This window comes from Condylura cristata, unplaced genomic scaffold (genome assembly GCF_000260355.1).
Source record: "Condylura cristata isolate star-nosed mole 26May11 unplaced genomic scaffold, ConCri1.0 scaffold00025, whole genome shotgun sequence".
Classification (NCBI taxonomy): Eukaryota; Metazoa; Chordata; class Mammalia; order Eulipotyphla; family Talpidae; genus Condylura; species Condylura cristata.
In genome coordinates this window covers 10890352-10910080 of record NW_004567126.1, presented here as the reverse complement: position 1 = coordinate 10910080, position 19729 = coordinate 10890352, and the positions used below count along the sequence as shown (strand labels likewise).

The following is a 19729-nucleotide window of genomic DNA, read 5'->3' as shown; positions in this document are numbered from 1 at the left end:
AAAGAAAGAAAGAAAGAAAGAAAGAAAGAAAGAAAGAAAGAAAGAAAGAAAGAAAGAAAGAAAGAAAGAAAGAAAGAAAGAAAGAAAGAAAACTTATACATTCAAAGAAGAGCAAAACAAGGGGTGGGGATTGGTTGTGAAGCTGAATACTGGCCCCACGCAAACAGGTTTTACCACCAACTCACAGAAATTGCCAGGAAAACATGACCAGACCACATAAACTCTAAAGAGCCTTTGTAATTCAAGTAAGTCAGATAAGGATTTAGCCATAGAGAGCCCTCCCTGGTGGTGCAACGGGTTAAAGCACAGCACTATAAAGCTATCTGCAGCCACTGCAGCACCAGTTTGATCCCTGACCAGGGAGCTGACCCACATGGCCCAACAGACTTCTCCTGACCACCCGCTGCTCCCCTCAGCAGTGTATTTCAGTAGATCTGCCTGTCCTGCTCCCCACTCTGTCTCTGGTGAATCCTCTCACCCCGATACCTCTGGCCTACACTCCAGATCCTGTATGCTTCAATAAATAAATCTTTTAAAAAAGGAAAAAGAAAAGAATTTAGCCATGGAAGCATGAAAAATCAATGAAAAGAAGCACTGGCTTGGGGTGGAAGCAGGAGCCCCAGGGCCCACAAGCAGGGAGCACAAAGGGCAGTAGGTGCTGTGGGTGACCCTGACACGTGGGGCCAGGCCACCTGAGTCAGACACCTGACTCTTGCCATGACTGAGAATGACCTTGGGGAAGCTGCATCTCAGAAGACTGTGGAGACATTAAATGAGTGAGAAAAAGTGAAATGGCGGTGCCAGAGATAAAGCAGGCATGTCTAAAAGTTGTGGTGAAGAGCAGTAGTGTCACAAAGCACAGTCATCAAAGCTGAGGGGGCCATATATCCCAGGACTGGACACATTTACCATCGTGGTTTGGTAGCTCATTTTCTGGTACTGGAGACGCCTGGGCTGGAGGGTTGACACCACTCAGCCCTGTGACACTGAGCAGGCTGCCTGCAGTGCATCAGCACATCACTGACGTGCCTGCTCAGTGGCTGTGAGGACTGCATGAGATGGCGCACGCACACCCCTGGTCACATGAACTCCATCCCCACTCGTGCACCCTCACACGGAACAACTGCTACTCACATAGGTCATGTGGGTCAAAGGGTCGAGGTGGGTCTGGTTCCCAGTCATCCAAGTCTGTGTCTTCACCATCTTCCTCCTCGTCTTCCTCAGTATCCTCCTCTTCCTCTTCCTCTTCCTCCTCTTTGGCCTCCAATCTACTCATAGGATTCTGCAGAGTTGCCAAAGGGTCGGAACCATCCACGCTCTCAATCGACGGTAACACCTGGTTATGCACTGGTAATGCGGCCTGGATAAAGTTTAATTATGATGTTAACACATATTTAAGGTCAGCAAGCTGGTGCATTCACACACAGTACAAAATTTTAGTGGAAGACATTCTTTGCTCTAGTTTCCTTAAAGGTTCTAGAGAAATTATTTCCCATGATAGGCTGTAATGAAGAATCTGTCTTTATTTTTACTGGTACTTGCCCACATATGGACAAGCTGATGAGCAAGTCTGGAATTCTGAACCTCACAAACCCCTGGCTATAGTTCAGGAACCCTCCTATTGACCCCAATGCATAGCCCCAATAAAACCTGCCACAGCTTTCCTTGCTCAAATGAGATGAGATCAAATCATCTCACCCCAGTTTGAAAGGCCTGCCCTGTCTCCCTGGAGACTTCAGGTAGGCAAGTACTGAACCTTCCATGCCCTCTGTTTGCAAGTTATGGTAGCACAGTCTCAACCTCACTTAAAGTGGGTTTTGGATGAGTGCCCCTCGTGCCTTTGCACTGAAAATTTAATGTGTCTTCAACTCCTTCACTCTCACATGCAACACATAATTTGTAAAACTCAATGGTTAACAGTTTTCTTTTACCTGGCCCAATTACCACCATAAGTCATGCTGGAGCTATGTTCCTTTCTTATTAAATAAACAAAGCTTTTTCCTTTTTTCTTTCATCTTCCCATATGTTGTTTTCCTCAGCTTCAATGTTCTTCCCTCCCCAGTCTTCTAAATGTTCCAGTTTCTCTATGATCTATCTCCAACCATTGTACTCCCCGCCCCCACCTCCTCCACCCCGCATCCCACCACCACCAACTCTCTGCTTTGCTCTCCTATAGCACCTGGAATTACAGAATCCCATCCACAACATCATTCCGCCTCTGCTTCAACATGTCATCCCCTCCCACAGCAGCCAAGTCCTGCCAGGATGGATCAGTGACAATTTTGTTGAGTCAAGAGCAAGTGGGTTTCTTCCAAGCATTGGTCAGGACTACCATCGTCCTCTTGAGTTAGAGTAAGTTGAATTCTTCTGCCACAGGAAAGAAGTTCATCAAATATTTCAAGGCCTTAACATGTGATCACTTCTCACATGGCGACATTTCCAGATCCCTCATCATCCTGTTATCTTCACTAACTCCTCAGTGGAGTCCCGAATTTTGTAAATAGAGCATCGGATTACATCACGGCCACTGGTCTAATATGGTCAGATCTGAACCTGAGAATAACTAAAATGTCCCAGTCCTTTTTTTTTTTTTTTGTCCCTCCATAGACTGCTATTGAACTATTTTCTCCTGTTCAGGACTTAAAAGAACTGGCTTTTGCTTAAATGCCTAATTTCTACATTTCATTTTATTTCTTCCAGTAAATTTCATTTTATTGCTTTTTCTAGTCTTCCGGTCTGCCAATACCTTTTAAAATCTTGATTCTGACATCTCATTTATCTATAAAAATGGACAAGATAATACAGACTTGCTAGGTTTTGTGAGGATTAAGTGAAACAATGTATATGAGGTCAGTATAGGGTATCTGGCATTTAGTAAGTGCTTAGTATTCATAATAGTAGGTTATTACTAGCGTAAGTTCTTTGAGGACAGAGATGACATCATGTACTTCCTCTACAACCTTAACAAACAGCTATGAGCATGTAGTAGGCACTTAATGAAGAGAAGCTTGTGGAAAAATATTTGGCTCTTTGGGAAATGACTTCAGTTCCTTTAGGCACCTAAAGGTACTCAGCTTCTAACTGCAGAAGGTGTAAATCTAAGCTGAATAACTTTTTGAGTTCTATATAGAAACAATATCATGGACATTTTTAGTTTGAACTGCTTTGGCAATTAACGACCATCTCCCAACATTTGAAACTGTTAGGCTCCGAAAGCAAAAAAAAAATCAGTTGCCCCAATAGTATATGCATGTTTTTGCTGTTGTTTGCTTGTACACATGACTTGCAGTTTCCTTTTATAAACTGAAGCACCAATGGTTTATGACATTTACTTATGTGTTTTTAACACACATTCACTTAACCAAGGAGCTAAGGCTTTTACATGAAGTTCCATGCCTGAAGCTCAGGGCCTTTTAGGAGCTTTATATGGGAGGATTAAATTAATGGGAGATACATCTGCTTCAGGTTCAACCAAAACCAGAATAAAAAGCTCACTGAGGTGAGGACTCCTCGAGGAAATTTCTGGGGACTTCTGGCAATGAAACTGCCTCTGCCACCTGCCCTCTGTATCCTTATCAGATCCTCATCACAACGGGGCTACGAGGTTCCCACTTACTGTCTCCGAGAGCAGTTTCTCTATCACCCCTAATTTTAAGTCACTTAAAATTAAAATGTATGCCAGCCCCAGTGATGAATGTTATCACACACTGAACAAATCAAAGCATCTTCTTCACCTCGACTCCTCACAAATCCCTTGTCTCTTTGCAGAGCCAGCCTGAAAGAATGGATTCAGCAACTCAGAGTTACTCCTATAAAACTGCAGTGCATTTATTTTCCCAACAGATACTGCTAGAACTGCGGTTAGGCAAGGTTAGCACTGGCTTTGGGCCACTGCTGAGGAAGCTGACATTAAAATAGTACCAACCACCTTGTCCTCCCCCATGCTGGAACTCTCCTAAAAGACTGGCACAGAAAAAAAAGGCATGAACATTTCAGCAGTATCTTGAAAATTTCATGCCAAAGCAAAGGGGGAACACATACCAGAAGCAATTAATGAAAGGGTGAGACTCAGGGAAAAGGCTCGCTTGTAGCTAAGAGCTGTGTATATGTAGATATTTCTAGATAGCACAGAACTTAACACAACAGACATGCTTTACAGATTTGTCAAGTTAATAATTCAAACTCAACTGACATGTACTGAATGTTAGGCATATAGTTAATAGACACTGAAGCCAAGTAACGTTATCACGTAATTCCTAACACAGAAATGAAATCCAAGTTCTGCTATTCCCCCAACATCACAATGGCCCCTGTGGAGTCAGGACTGTTGAAGAAGGGCAACGGAGGAGGCAAACATGACACACACCTTGAATACCCAAGCAACAAGGAAACCACACAAGCTCCTGAGACACTTGCCAGGCAGGGAGCACTGTGCCAATTTTACTTAGAGGAAGAAAAGAAAACAGCTACTTTAATCCTGTGCATTTTGTCATGCACAATAAAACACGGTAGGAGTGAAAAGAATTTGTCAAACTGATGATACACTTTCTTCTTCTCACTTAATATCACTGCCTGTAATTATATCTGAAGCTATATTATGCATTTCAGGATACAATTTATCTGAGAAGTGAAAGATGAAACTCCACTGGACAGCAGCAAATAAACAGAATGCTCCTGGAGTCCTACTGAGACCAATTATCAGTGCACATATTTTCTTCTCAGTGTGTGGGGAGTCACACATGCTCATTTTCAGAAACAAAGAGGAGAACCGTGTTTCTGGGTCTGGAGGGGATGCATCGATGAAAAACGCTCCAAATGGATTTTGCCACCATTGAAAACAGGACCCAAACAGGATAAAGAAACAGCTATCATCTCTGTTAAGCCCTCACTCCAACTTTCTTTCCAGAATTTATCCCAATCACAGAAATGGCATACTTAAATGGCATAGCCAGAAATGAAAAATGTGCCTGTTGAAAAGAAAACTATCAAGGAAGACGTTCAACCAATAGTTCACTGCCTTGTAATGTCAGGGTTAACAGAACTACTGAACACAAGTTTCCTTTAGTGCAAAGCAAGGAACAAGGAGATTATTTCTGGAGATTGGAGAAGATAAGGGGCTCTTTAAGGTGCAAACAGCAGCATAACTACTATTAAAACTATGCCTTAAAAAAAATCAGAGTAGCAGAACTTTTGCTAAGACCTAAGGTAAGGGTGTGTGGAAATGGGCATTCTCATATGTTATTAAATAGGAAAGTAAATTTTTTCAGCATCTGTAAGTCAATTTAGAAAGTCTGATCAAAATAATTTTCCCATCTATAAAGGCAACTTTCAAACATATATCAAATAGACAGGACGGTACAATAACGTTACATAACCACCACTCAGCTTCAACAACCATCCAGCTAGCCTTATTTCAACTATACTTTCCCCTCACTAGATACTTTTGAAGCAGATCTTGCACTACACATTTTCAGCTATTACTAGATCAGTGGTAATAGTAGCAGCTATTACTAGATCAGCCTAAAAGAAAAGGGCTTTATATTTTACATATTGTCATTATCTCAAAATGTAATCATTCCCTACAATCAAATATCAAGTCAGTGTTAGGATTTCCCCAGCTGTCAAATTTTTTTTAATAGTCATTGTATTCAGATCACAACCTGAATGAGCTCCACATATTGTTCATGACCAATAGGTCTCTTTTAGTCTGTAAGTTCTCCTTCCCCTTCTCTGACTTTGCAATTTATCTGTGGAAGAAGTCAGGTCATTAGTCCTTGGCCATTTTTCGTACAGAGCTTCCCACACTCTTGATTTTTCTGACTGCATACTTGTGTGTCTTTTAACCTGTGCTGCTTCCTTTCTAAAGCTGGTAGTAGAATCTAGAGACTCAATCAGATTCAGAGTCAGAAATATGGATAAAAGAAATAAGGTGTTTAAAAAAGACCTCAGGTTTTCAGATGCTACAATAAGGAAAGTGGCCACCAAATTTATAGTAATATAAACAAGAATTTTAGTCAATATTTAAAAATAGATCAAGTACTAAAGTGTTTCTAAATTTCCAAAAAGAGACACTTATATGATGCAGGGTTGTTCTTTAGAACTTGAACCAGTATCTACTACTTGCTTACTTTTTAATGTCCCAGACAAATCATTTTTTTATTACCAGAATATTCTAATACACACTGAGTAGAGTGTATTACATATGTAAGCAAGAGTATGTTTTGTTTTGTTTTCATTAAAGAAATGGAAAGTGTTCTTAATTCAATAAGAAACAAATATCCAGAGAATACAGAGTACAGAGAGTTGAGGGGATGAGGCCTATTTCTACCAGTGCTAACTTTCACAGAATTATTCAAAACTAGCAAAAAGGCAAAGGTAACCAACCCATTACCTGCTGAGTAGCAGCTTCCTGTTGGACATAAGCTACCTGGCCTGGGTCTGTAAACAGAGTCTACAAAACAAAGAAAGAAGAACACCTGGTCAATAGATCTTTACACAGAGCTCACTTACACAGGAAAAATTATCCTACTGCTAAGCACCAATTCTTGGGAGCATTAACTCCCAGACAGCTAGTAATAATCCTCCATTAATAAAGAAGGTAAAGATAATACTCTACATTTGGCTAAATTATTTCATTCAGATAGCTCCAAAGTTTTTTATAAGCTAACCCATCTTCATGATTTTTCTCTTAAGCAAAGCCTCTTGAGGTTGAATGTCACAGATAATTAAAAAGACATGTTAGGAAAATGTAAGAAATGCCATGAATGAATTTGCATACGTTCACATATAAGACTATATATTAAACACACCAGCTTGTGATTAAATGAAGATATACAGAAGAGTATTGTGTAAGCAAGGATTACAACTCTTTCAAATATTAATGCATGCTCATTATCAAAAGTAGGAGAAAAATAACTTGAATTTAAAGTTCCTTAGGTTCTTTTTTAGAGAAAGCTAATAGAGGCTAATTTTTTAAATTATCATAAAAACATGTTTAAAGATGTAACAATCTGAGTCATGAATCAGCAAAGCTAACTAGAGGAGGAAAACCTTCAAAATTATTTTAGGTAAGCACCACAGAAAATCTCTAATCCAAGAAAACACACTTTCTACTAAAGCCTTTAAAAAACTTTAATTTACCCACATCTTTAGACAACCTATGGTACTAAAAGCTATGATTAAGTTTTTATTCTAAAGGACTGTAAAAGAGTGTATCAGTCAGCTTTAGATTTCTTAGATTTGACATTAAAAAATTATCATAGTTTAGACATTTAGTAACATAACAAAAATTGGGCACAGCATTCTTTAAATAAACTATGTGTTCCTATTTTGATATAATTAGAGGACTAAAACTAAACTGAGGCATTGCAAAAGTGCGATCTGCTGAGCTAGTAATTTCATCTTTATATATAGACTTGAAAGGTATTTATTAAGGAACCCCATTTCTTCTTCTTGGGGGTGATTTTAGCCTCCTGATTAAATTATTATCAGAATTCTACTACAAAAGATGGAAATTATTTTCAAAGTTATTTTATACACTGTACACTGCTAGTAGTAGAAACAAACATTTATATATAAATGTGGTACAACTGGAAATACACACTCCAAGTCACTAACAAAAAAGATAGCTGTAATTATAACCGTAAGCTTTACCTTTGCTTCCAAGTACAGTTCTATAAATCAGTGAGCCATGAATAAACTGCAGTTAATAAGCTAGCAGAACCCTTATACATTTAAGTGACATAATCTGTATGCTTTCCTTATCCATCTTTGATTAAGGTAATCAGAACCCAATGCCATTATTGGCCTAGTTCTCGAGCCTTCCAAAAAGGAACAAGTAAATAATCTTATAAACGGTCTCTGGGTAGAAGAAATGATGTGAAGCTAATGCTGTAATTCCTAAGTTTAATTCAAATGCTAAACTCTATCTTCCTCTGCCAAGCTGGCCATGGGCTTCCTGAGAACACAAGTCTTGGCTTGTATTTCCTGCCTCACCAGCCCTAGCACAGGGACCCCGCGGGCAGTGCACAATCGCCGGAGAGCGAACCAACTATAAACAGGAATCTTTCACATGCCTGAGCAGCTTCCACAGGGTGGATGTACACCAAGGTGTGCTCTGGGCCGTCCACTGAGGTGTAGGAGGTGCCATCTGCTGTGTACACCACCTGCTGGGGTGGACGGACCTGGTCATCGGTGTAGACGATTTGAGCCACAGTCCCCGCGTCTGGAACAAAGTGCACCTGCGGCAAAGAAACAGCATGTTTATGACAACGGCCCGTCTAGAACAAAGCCCACCTCGCAGAGTCTGTGGCCAGCCGAACGGGCCACAAGCACAGGCCATTTTCTAAAATTCGCCAGTGAAGGGAAGGGGGATTGACACATCGTCATCTACGCTGAGTGAATGCCTGAATGCCTTGGAGATGGAGCCTGGACCTGGCCACTGACTGTTAATATAAGGCAAATGGCCTCAGTTCCCCTTAGCCTCAAACAGCCAATGCAGCTGTCGATTTGGGGGAGTCATTAAGGGGTGACTACCTGAACCTGGAAACATGACTGAAGGTTCCAATTGACAATATTCTCAAAATACCAAATATGAATGAATCTATTATGCAAAAAAAAAGTAAATTGATCACAAAGCCAATTGCTCTCAACAGATCATAAAAGTTCTACTTAACGACTAATAGTGTCTTTCAGCAGACACTTATTAAAACAAGGTCACTTTATTTTCTACATATTCTTTTCTAACTCAAAGCCATACTAGAGAAGCAACAGTAAATGTCTGCTGAATCAACAGATGTAACAGAACTCCCCCTAGTCAGCTGGGTAAAGAGATAGAAAACTCTAGTGAAAGGCTTTGAAGAGGTTTTGCTTAACTATTCCATTTGTCACTAGAGCAAATAATTTTCTACCTACTAAGAAGTCAAGTAGAAATTGAATTCTATAAAATATTTTCTGGATAGCTAATTTTGGAGGTTTAAATTCTTAAAGGCAAGAAGAGCCTGGCATACAGCCTGATGTCTTATGGTGAAGGCAAGGAAGCCGAAGACTAAAATATACATTTGGGAGAGAAATAATGTATGTGCTGATATTGGCACTGGATTCTCATAGATTAGAATCATTACTCTTATATCTTGGCTTTGGACTGGGTTTTTTTTTAAATTTCAGTTTTTTCCAATGAGGGTAGTAAATGCAAAAATTAATATATGCTAATTTAATCACCAGAAAGAAATCTGGAGACCAGATGCAATGAATCACTACAGGAATAAAACAAACTTCCACTTCTACACTGGCTTCTACATAAATTTGATTTGTCGATGAAGATATAGTTTATACGTCAGAAGAATAAGGTACACAACCTATTTGTACAGTTTTAAATGCTGCAAGATAATTTTGTGATTTTAGATTTGTTCATTCATATCAAAACCTTGCATTAATTGCAGTATTTAAAAAAAATAAAAGGCATCTCAAAGATGAATTATCAGGACTCTACTAAATCAGAATTTCTGAGCAGGAAGAGGGATAACTGGGAAGACGGGGTGTCACAGGAGTGCCAACCTCTGCTGTACAGTCTGGTAACCCAAAGTGGGGTCCATATTTTTTCTTAAATGGACAACATTGTTGTTTATAAACAAAATGCACCCAAATATGTATCTTCATGAAAGGAAATGGTTTCCATGAGAAACAAAATAGCATTCTGAATTATTTGTTAAGGCATCCCTGGAACATTTTCTTTCATGTGTCTGGCTCAGACTTTTAAATCATACCAGTTGATCAATTTTATTTATTATTATATTCCGCTTAAATAAAACATGTACATTTAAACACTCCAATGTTAACTTCCTGATTTCACTAATACTACTGTGTAATTTAATGAAAACTTAAATTTACTTATTTTTTTATTTCATGAATTTTATTTTTATTAACTAAATTTTTTTCTTATATCATTGTAGTCCCCATAGTTCTCCTGCCACCATATCACCTGTGATCGATCACCACATTCCCTTGTTCTTCCATCCCTTTTTTTGACACCTCTTCCTCCCTTTCTTTGACTATATGCTTCAGATTTATGGCTAGCTGGCTAGTTTTGACTTTTTCTTGACCTTTTATTTGGTTTCTCTATATTCCACATATAAGTGATACCAGCCCATATTTATCTTTTACCTTTTGACTTGTTTCAGTTAGCATGATCCCTTCCAGCTCCATCCATTTTGTTACAAATCAGATACATTTACCTTTTTTGATCGCTGAGTAATATTTCAGTGTGTATATATACCACAGCATTTTGATCCATTTGTCTGTTCTGGGGCATTTGGATCGTTTCCATGTCTTGGCTATTATACATAAAGCTGCACTAACCCGGAGTGCAGTTCCTTTCAAATTAGTATTTTTGTAACCTTTGGGTAGATTCCTAGGAGTGGAATCACTGAATCATATGGTAGATCTACTTTTAGTATTTTCAGGATTCTCTGTACAGCTTTCCATAGTGGCTGGACCAGCTCACAGTCCTATCAGCAGTAGGAATTTGTTGTTTTTGGTTTAATGTGGGTCATTCTCATTGGAATGAGGTGGTATCTCACTATGGTTGTGATTTGCATTTCCCTGATAATTACTGATGTTGAACATTTTGAAAACTTAAATTTAAATTACATCTATATTAGGATGCTTCAAAATTAAGTTTTCTGCTTTGGACACATATAAACATGGCTTCAGAAGACTGCACCTCTCAAAATTCAAGTTCTTAAAAAGGCAGAGATTTGCCTTTGCTAATAGTCACAATAATGTGCGGCTGACTATGGTGCCACAGAAGGCAGAGGTCATCAGTTAGAGCAGCATGAAAGACGAGCCCAACCCTGGAGCTGCTGACTCAGGGAGACAGCTCTCAGTTAGAGGTTTACAGTATGAGTCTGAAATTAAGAAAAAGCCACTCACTTCATACACATACACTGTACTGAATAGCATTAAAAAAAAAAAACTACATTTGAGAATCATTGGGGGAAAGTCAGTTCTCTGGAAGCCTCTGGGTAGTAGTTTAGCTCTTCTTTTTTTTTTTTTTTTAATTATGTACTTTATTTTTTTACATCATTCTTCATTTGGTATATTTTTTCATCTCAGTTGTCATCCCCATGGGCTTCCCACCACCAATTCACCCGTGAATTTTGCTCTTCTGAATTACATTGAGCCACATCAATGGTGCACAGAAGAGCAGAAACTGCCTCTTTCTCACATGCAAGTTCCGTGTGTCGGCTCCCTCCCAACGACTCATTACCATCTTGAAACTGCTGTTCCTTTTGTTGCAAGCCAGGTGTACCCAGCCAAAGCCACGCTAGCAAGAAGGAGCGGGAAGACTGCATTCACCTGTGCAGCGCTGCCTTCGTGCTCTGCAGACCTGGGCCACACGTGCGAGCTTTCGTCTTTGGAATCCATCGTCCCTAAGCTCAGCCCAGGTTTGGGACACCTAGAGCAGTGGGCTGGAGAGCAGTCATGTGTCCACCACGCACATATCCACCAAGGACGACAAGGCCTCTCTGCAATGTGCCAGAGAAGAGAAAAGGAACCAAAATTTTAAATCGATCACACATTTTAATAAATTACAGTCTCAACCACAAAGGGGAAAGAAAAAAGGTTTATTAAAGATGACACACCTGGGCAAAATGGAAAAATTATTTGTAATAATAATACAGTGTACTCAATATATACTTGCTTTGTGTTAGGCTCTCATAGCTGGATGTAACCTTGGTCAAAAATACTGAAGTTAGCAGCCTCCCTGGTACACAGGAGTTAAAGTTTCAGCATTACAGCCAGCCACTGGGGCCTGAGTTTGATCCCTGGCCAGGGAGCTGATTCACATAACACAGCAGACCTCTCCTGTCTTGCCCATTGCTCCCCTCAGCAGTGTATTTCAGTAAATCCTCCTCTTCTGCTCCCCACTAGCTCTGATGAATCCTCTCAGCCCTCATACCTCTGACCTACTCCCCTGTTCTTCTATGCATTAAAAAATATTACTAAAGTTATTAACATGGAAGCAGCCTAAATGTTCATCACTGGAGAAGTGGATCAAAATGTGTGGTCTGGGCCCTCCCTGGTGGCGCAGCGGGTTAAAACACAGCACTAAGAAGCTACAGCCACTTCAGCATAAGTTCAATCCCCAGCTCCGCAGGTGACCCACATGGTGCAGCAGATCTCTCTCAGCCTACCCGCTGTTCCCCTCAGCAATGTACTTCGTCAGTCAGCCTGTTCTGCTCCCCACTCTGTCTCTGGCGAAGACTTTCACCACCCCTGCACTTCTGGTCTGTACCCCAGTTCTGTATGCATAAATAAATAAATCTTAAAAAAAAATGTGCAGTCTATCCACACCATAGATGCTATTCATCCATAAGGAAAGGTGAAATGCAGACATTTTCAGCAAAATGGAAGGAAGTAAAAGAATAATGGGTAATAAGTCAGAACAATAAAAATGACTGCACATTTACACAGCAAATTAAAATATTTTTCAAAAAACAATGAACCAGAGGACATTAATAAGTACCAGGAGGGCTCGCGGTCAAGAGGGAGGGGGTAGAAATGGGATGCGGGGACACAGGGGTAGTGGTGAGGGAGGAGAAACAGCTCAGTCTCTTATCAGTGCAGATGTCTTTACCACAAACTAGCAAATTTTAGGCCTGTTATTGTCATACTGTATTTCATAATAATGTCACTTGAAAAACATATTTTTTAATTTTATTACAATAGTTTATTTTTACATCACTTTGTGCCTTTTTCCATCTCAGTTGTAATCCCTCACCAAATCACCCGTGTGCCATCACCATAGTCCAGTGCACTTCCCCCTTCCCCTCCACTTTTTTTTTTTTTTTCCCCTCCACTTTTGATCCCATCCCCCACGCCACTCCCATACAACGTCTCTGGTATATAGCTGTTCATTATTCTGTTTTTAAAAACATTTTTATTTACATTCTGTATACACAAAACAGGATACTAACAGTGACAAAACAAGAGAAAAAATAGCAAGTGGAAATGGCTGAATTTTCTGGAGTACAATTTGGTGAATAAAAATATACACTTTACTTCCCATTTGGTCAGCATGGGAGTGATAAACCAAAAGCTCTATTAAGTACCCATATGTACTACATCTTGAAACCTTATTCTTTTCCAAAATGGGCGTTTTAAGGTCGTCAACCTTCTCTTTTGATGATGATAAAACACTGACATTTTATTTCTTTAAATATCGACATTTTAAAAAGCAGGTGACATTTGCTATCAATAAGGCAGCAGGACAGCAATACTGGATACACCTCCCCCCATTGCCCATTAAAAGGTAGGAACAGTAGGGGCCCTGCCTGTGGCGCAGCAGGTTAAAGCACAGCACTGAAAAGCTAAAGCTACTTCAGCATAAGTTCAATCCCCAGTCCTGGAGTGACCCACATGGTACGGCAGACCTCTCCTGATCCGCCCGCTGCTCCCCTCAGCAGTGTACTTTGCCGATCTGCCTATTCTGCTCCCCATTCTATTTTTGATGAATACTTTCACCGCCCCTGCACCTCTGGACTGCACCCTAGCTCTGTATGCATAAATAAATCTTTAAAAGAAAAAAAAAAAGGTAGGAATAGTAAAACTATCACACCACCACTAAACTAAAGGTAAAAGGATCACTGGCCAAAATTCAGCCAGAATTTTTCCCAGTCATATTAATGGAAATGAGCTAAGAAACACATTCGTAAGTCACTTGATCTAAGAAACACATTCTTATCTCACTTGAGCTAAGAAACACATTCTTAAGTCACATGCTCCAACTTCTGAACCAGGATAAAGAAAGAAGAAAGAAAAGACATTTAAACACCCAATGGCTGGACCTAACTCTAGAAAGCAGGAACTTTGTGTCCAAAATGCCTGGGAGCCTCTTCTGTGCAGAATATCTGCTATACATACACATACTCACTTTTGGGGTGGGAGGCAAAAAAAGATATTTGATCACATTGCATCTTGCCTGACTCTAAGTTCCATCATGTCAGGGAATAATACAGTAACTCTAGATCTGACATGTGGCAGGTACTTAATAATTTGTTGGAAGGGGTTTAAAGAAATCAAGGTGTATAGCAGGAAAAGAGAAGACTTGGAACCAACTGACTTCTCAGGAAAGACAAAACTGAAGAAGGAATAAAGGCAAGAAGCAGAAACGGAGATGGGTCAGATATTCACACCAGAATGAAGTCCTTTCTCTTTTAATCTCACCATAATAAGGAAATAGATATTAACATGATGTAAAATATCAGTAACCCATAAGACACAAGGATCAAATGGAGGGAGGCATAACTAAGTATCTAGCAGATGTAGGGTAAAATAACAGATTAGTTCATCTACACCCGGGAAATCTGCTAGTAAAATTCAGTTATAAGAATGTGAATACTGGGTCTTCCCTGGTGGTGCAATAGGTTAATGCCAAGCACTAGGAAGCTGTCCACAGCCACTGCAGCACAAGTTCAGTCCCTGGCCAAGGAGCTGACCCACATGACATGGCAGACCTCTCCTGTCCCACCCACTGCTCCCCTCTGCCTGTTCTGTTCCCCATTCTGTCTCTGGTGAATTCTCTGATGTCCTGCACCTTTGACCTGTACCCCAATTCTTGTATGCATAAATGCATTAATCATTAAAAAAAAAAGGATGTGAATACTACTAACAGTGGCAGTCCCAAATAATTTTAGAATACTGTTATCAAGTTTAATAGCCAAATCTTTATAAAACAGAAAGCACCAGGAATCTAAAACAATGATACAGAAGATCTGGTTATTTGTTCCTGTTCCTTAAAATACAGTTTAAAACCTGCTTGAGTTACTGTAACCACTGAACTATTTAGCCACAGTGACATTCTGCCCTTATTTATTGTTTAATAAATTTGTCAAGAAAATTGAATTATAGGCATGCCTCCACTGCTAACTAAGCCTCTTTAAATCCTTCCGCATCAGTGTCCTCATGTGCAAAAGGAGAGCATAAAATGGTTTCTAACAGCTGGTCAGCCTTAAGCTTGAATGTGAAGCAGAGCATATAGGAGAGAATGCAGAGACTCAGAATTAAATACCCTCCTCCCAGACTGGAACCACTGCTCACCATTCTCACCGTACCTGAAAATAATCACCTACTAGAGTTATTATGAGAGTTACATGACATATGTAAAAGCTCTAAGCAAAATATCTAGCATGCGGTAGGTGCTCAAAAATATAAATTTTCATATTTTACAGATCAGTTATAGGATTTTCTAAAACCTTTGTTAAAAAATAGCCGTTATCAAATAACAAACCCTCTATATGTGAACTTTCTTTTTTTAAGGATTGTCACATTCATTTTCCTTTTCTGCTATCCTTTTGACAGCACAATGTGTAAAGCCCTGTGGATCCTGATTTATAGGCAGTGAAGAGGAAGAATTTAAGGAGCTACTTTAGCGCTGTCCAACAGGCAGGTGCTGACAGGTTCTGTTAACCAGGGACAGAGACAAACTTCCTTCCACTCTTCATCCTTTTGCTTCTTCTACAGACTGGGAAGACCTGAGAACCACAAATATTCCTTTTCTGTGAAATAGTCACCATATTCCCTCCTTTTACCTACTGTCCAAAATATCAGACTATGTTACATCATATTTCCAGGAGTAAGGCATGCTTGCATTTTCATCCTCCCTGATGACTTTATTCAACAATTATTTACTAAATAAAACTTGAAGCCTCAAGTCTAGTTACTTTTTTTTTTTTAACAGTATAGTATGGTGGCAAGTATGAGCTTCAGAATCAGAAAAATCTAGGTACCAGAACCCCAAATCTACCATGTGCTTATTAGTAAGTGGGACACTCGTAAGGCACAGCTGAGCCTTGGTCTCATTTGAAAATCAAAATGAGCTACTCAGCATGGTGGTTATAAGAATTAATGGTCTGCATTTTATCAAATCCATAATGAACTTTTTTTTCACATTTAACATTTCTGAACTAGGGATCTCTTTTGCACAGTAGTGTCCTGTATTTGCTGTCACTCAGGTGGCAGTGGGGTTGTGGGTGTCCTTGCTTGCCTGTTGTGACTTTGCTCACAGCCTTGTACTAGATCTGTTCTCGCTTCACCGAGTCACATGTGTTGCTGGCACTACACAAACTGAGTCTAACTGTCACTTTGAATGTCTTCAAAAAGACCGCACTGTAATTTGGCATTAAAACTACAAGGCACAGATACAGCAGCTGGCATGAATTGGATTAGGGAATCAAGTATCCATCATCAGAAAAAATGACCTCAACAACACAACGTCTAGGGACCTGGGTGCGAGAGACAGTGATGTCGATGAAGCTTTATATACACTGTTATAGTGGAGATATGTACAAAAGACAGGTTGGCATTGGCCAAGTAAGAAAATTCCAGGATCAATGTTCCAGAACGTGAAGACCTGGCTGCTTGGAGGAGGTTCCTGGATACAGCAGTGGGTCCTCACCAACACTCTCGATGGCACAGAGACACATCAATGGCTGAGTCAACAGTGATTCACAGTCAATGAGCTCTGAAAGTGGTGGAATTTTAGGAACATTTCCATTTATTCCATTTACATTTTCCCCTTTATGTACACACAAGAGTGATGATAAAGTTCTATGTCTAAAAGGGATCTTTCAGTAAGCATTTAATAAAAATTCTAAGTGGCAAAAAGCACATATATCAAAGTTTAATTGATAACGTTTTTTTTTCTTTCATGATGATAAATAAAATTGCATATCTTACCACCAATAGTATAGAGTGAATAAAACATGGTAACATTTGACCTCATATAACATAGTGATAAACATTTAAGAAATGTTAACCAAATTTTTTTCATGATTTGTGAATATTGGACATTAAAAGGTGAGTAAAAAATCTTGTTCCCACAAACAGGGAGAAATGGTAGAACTTCCCTGGGTACTCAGGGGTATACCTTCACAAGACTGACAGTAATGAAGAGGAAAAGGGAGAAAAAAGGAAGATCAATGCTCATTTTCCCAGACAGTAACAAGGACAGGGAGTATCCTGGTATATCAGCCTCCACTCTCCTCCCCTATTCATGGTCCCCATCCTTTTTTTTTTTTCCTAATATTTATTTCACTTATTTATTTATGCATACAAGAACTGGGGTGTAGGCCAGAAGCACAGGGGGTGAGAAAATTCACCAGAGACAGAGTGGAGAGCAGAACAGGTGGATCTACTGAAATACACTGCTGAGGAGAGCAGCAGGGAGACAGGAGAGATCTACTACACCATGTGGGTCAGCTTCCTGGCCAGGGGTGCCTGCCGATAGCTTTATAGTGCTGTGCTTTAACCTGCTGGCCACCAGGAAGGGCCCACCCATCCTTTTGCTAACCCCCAGCCACACCCCCACAACCCACAGGCTGATTCCTATCCTTTCTGGGCCTACGAAGCAGTTACTGCAGAACCAACCAAGACTTAGAGTCAAGAAGCTCCAGTTTCAACCCCTGAATGTATCGGTGTGAGAAGAGACACAGGTCCACCTTCAAAGTCAGATGTAGACCAAGGATAACAGTTTTACTATAAATACAATTTCACTTTAAATACTGCATAGTGATGAAATCCCATAGCATTATTAGTACATTATTACAATTTAGAAACATTAAGAATTCAACAGAAGTATCTGTATGGCCTAGTTCATTATGCCAAATACATCATTACTTACATGGAAAGAAGTGCAAATAGTGCATTTACAAATAAACTTTTCTGGCCCATTACAAACTAACTAGCATAAACTGCTGGATCCTTCCCTGAAATCCAACACTAGATACACCATAGAAAAAAAGTGATGGATCTGCAAAATGAACTTAAAATCTGGCAGGGAAAAAAAATGGAGGAGATTGAGCTCCAATCTGAGGAAGAGAAGAGGACCAGTTACCATGGGATGCCAGAATTTTCTATTGTTCTTACCCCACAATTTGCTGAGCTCCCACTGCCCTTGTTCTCATCCATCATAAGAAAACCGGCAGCCAGTGCTGAACTGTCAGCTGTGGAAACTCCAAGACAGCACAAGAAGGCTGAGTGGGGAGCAGACACCAGCTGCCAGGAGACGGGCCAGCTGCCTCCCCCAGGCCAGGACAGAGGTGCCTGTGCACAGAAGGATTCCTCTGGGGAGAGGCTGGACCAGAGACTTCGAGGCCCAATGGACATGCTTATTTTTTGGTAATTGTTTAATTTTTTGCATTTCTTAAAATGAGTATGTACAGCCACAGGGTGTCTTTTGCTGACCCAAATAGAAAAAGAGCGTCCTGCAGGAATACTTCCATAGAAATTAGTCTCCATTCAAAGGAATGCTGCTAGCTCTTGCTAAACATTAGTTACCATAAATACTGCAGTCATCAGAACAGGAACTTGGATCTGCCTAGAGCAGGCTTCAGAGTGAGCCAGCCTGGCTGAAAATCTTGGATCTGCCACTGAGTGTTTCTGACAATTTATTTACTCTCTGGGCTTTAGTTTCTTCATCCATTTAGGACAAAAGGCCAATCAATGCATGTTAAGTACTTACCAACATGTAATCAATGTAACCAATGTACATAATGCAAAAATACCCATGTCAAGAAACAAAAAGGAGTCATATTTAAGATTTATCAAAAAAAGTAACTAAAAAATGTTAAAAAAATAAATAGGTTCATTAAGGCGGTGATAAAATGATGTAGAATCCAATTCTCTGACACAGAAGAATAGGAATTCAGAACTAGAAGAAAAATTCAAGCCTATGGTTGTCAAACATGTTCAGAAGATAGTCTCTGAAGTCAGTGTTCTTTGCTAAGGACCATGAAATAGCAATGTATTTGTTTACATGACAATAGCCAACATGTTCTAAAATACTTTACATATATTAATTTTCACAGTAGCCTATGAAGTAAGTACACTACTATTTCCACCTCATAGCTGAGATACTGAGAAAGAAAAGTTCAAGTGACTTGCTCAGGATAACAGACCAGTAAGTGACAGAGGTGCGAACCAGCCTATGCCAGCTGGCTGAGTCCCTGTGCTTTGCCACTCGCTAGTCTTCACTGCTTCTTATCCACAAACTAAGACCACTTGACCTGTGTTAGAGAGCATAAATAACTCCACTATGTCAGCTATATTCAAATGACATCTAATTTCACTTTTCTTTTTTTAAAAACCATCAAGTTAGCCAGGTTTGGCATTTGAAATTTTTTCTGCTAGTTTTTGCTCATTTGTCACCGCTGTGCTGCTGGCTCAGGTGATTGGAAGCAACAGCAACAAAGGCTACATGAAATTTCATAAAATAAAAATCAAAATGAAGAAAATTCGATCCACCCATTTTTATTTAGTAAGTGACACCATGACCCAGTTCTGGAACTACATGTGTACGTGTGTGTGTATTTGAGAACCAATAATCTGGAGCAATTTATCTCATAGGTTACAAACTTAAGAGCTAGCGAGACTAAATGAATCACTTCAAGCCACACAGCAAAAAAAATCAAAACACTCTTATTCCTACACCACTCTGCCTCCACTGGAGTAACTGCTGGAAAGATCTAGATGAATTTTTTTTATCAAAGGGAGTGCTTGGAGTGCAAAAGCTGTTTATCTTAGCTTTGCTGCTATTTCTTTAAGCTTACTGACCTTGAATTCCCAGTTAGAGAAAAAGTCTTGCCCTTTGTAACCCAAATCAAGGTTGAGAACATAAGCCGTCTCACTAGTCTCGCAAAGGAAAGGTTATCCTTGGAGTTAAAAAAAAAAA

At 39.8% G+C, this 19729-nt stretch overlaps 1 protein-coding gene across 1 annotated transcript in view; it reads right to left on the bottom strand.

Moving 5' to 3' along the window:
• The window catches only part of PRDM10 (PR domain containing 10), an 82638-nt gene that overhangs the window by 40056 nt on the left and 22853 nt on the right, over window positions 1-19729 (bottom strand). The window contains exons 2-5 of the mRNA XM_004688775.2: window positions 11356-11525; window positions 8076-8240; window positions 6392-6451; window positions 1135-1360 (exon numbers count right to left, since the gene is read on the bottom strand). Of these exons, the coding sequence (XP_004688832.1) occupies window positions 1135-1360; window positions 6392-6451; window positions 8076-8240; window positions 11356-11424 (520 nt within the window). The 5' untranslated portion in view covers window positions 11425-11525. The remainder of the gene's footprint in view (window positions 1-1134; window positions 1361-6391; window positions 6452-8075; window positions 8241-11355; window positions 11526-19729) is intronic.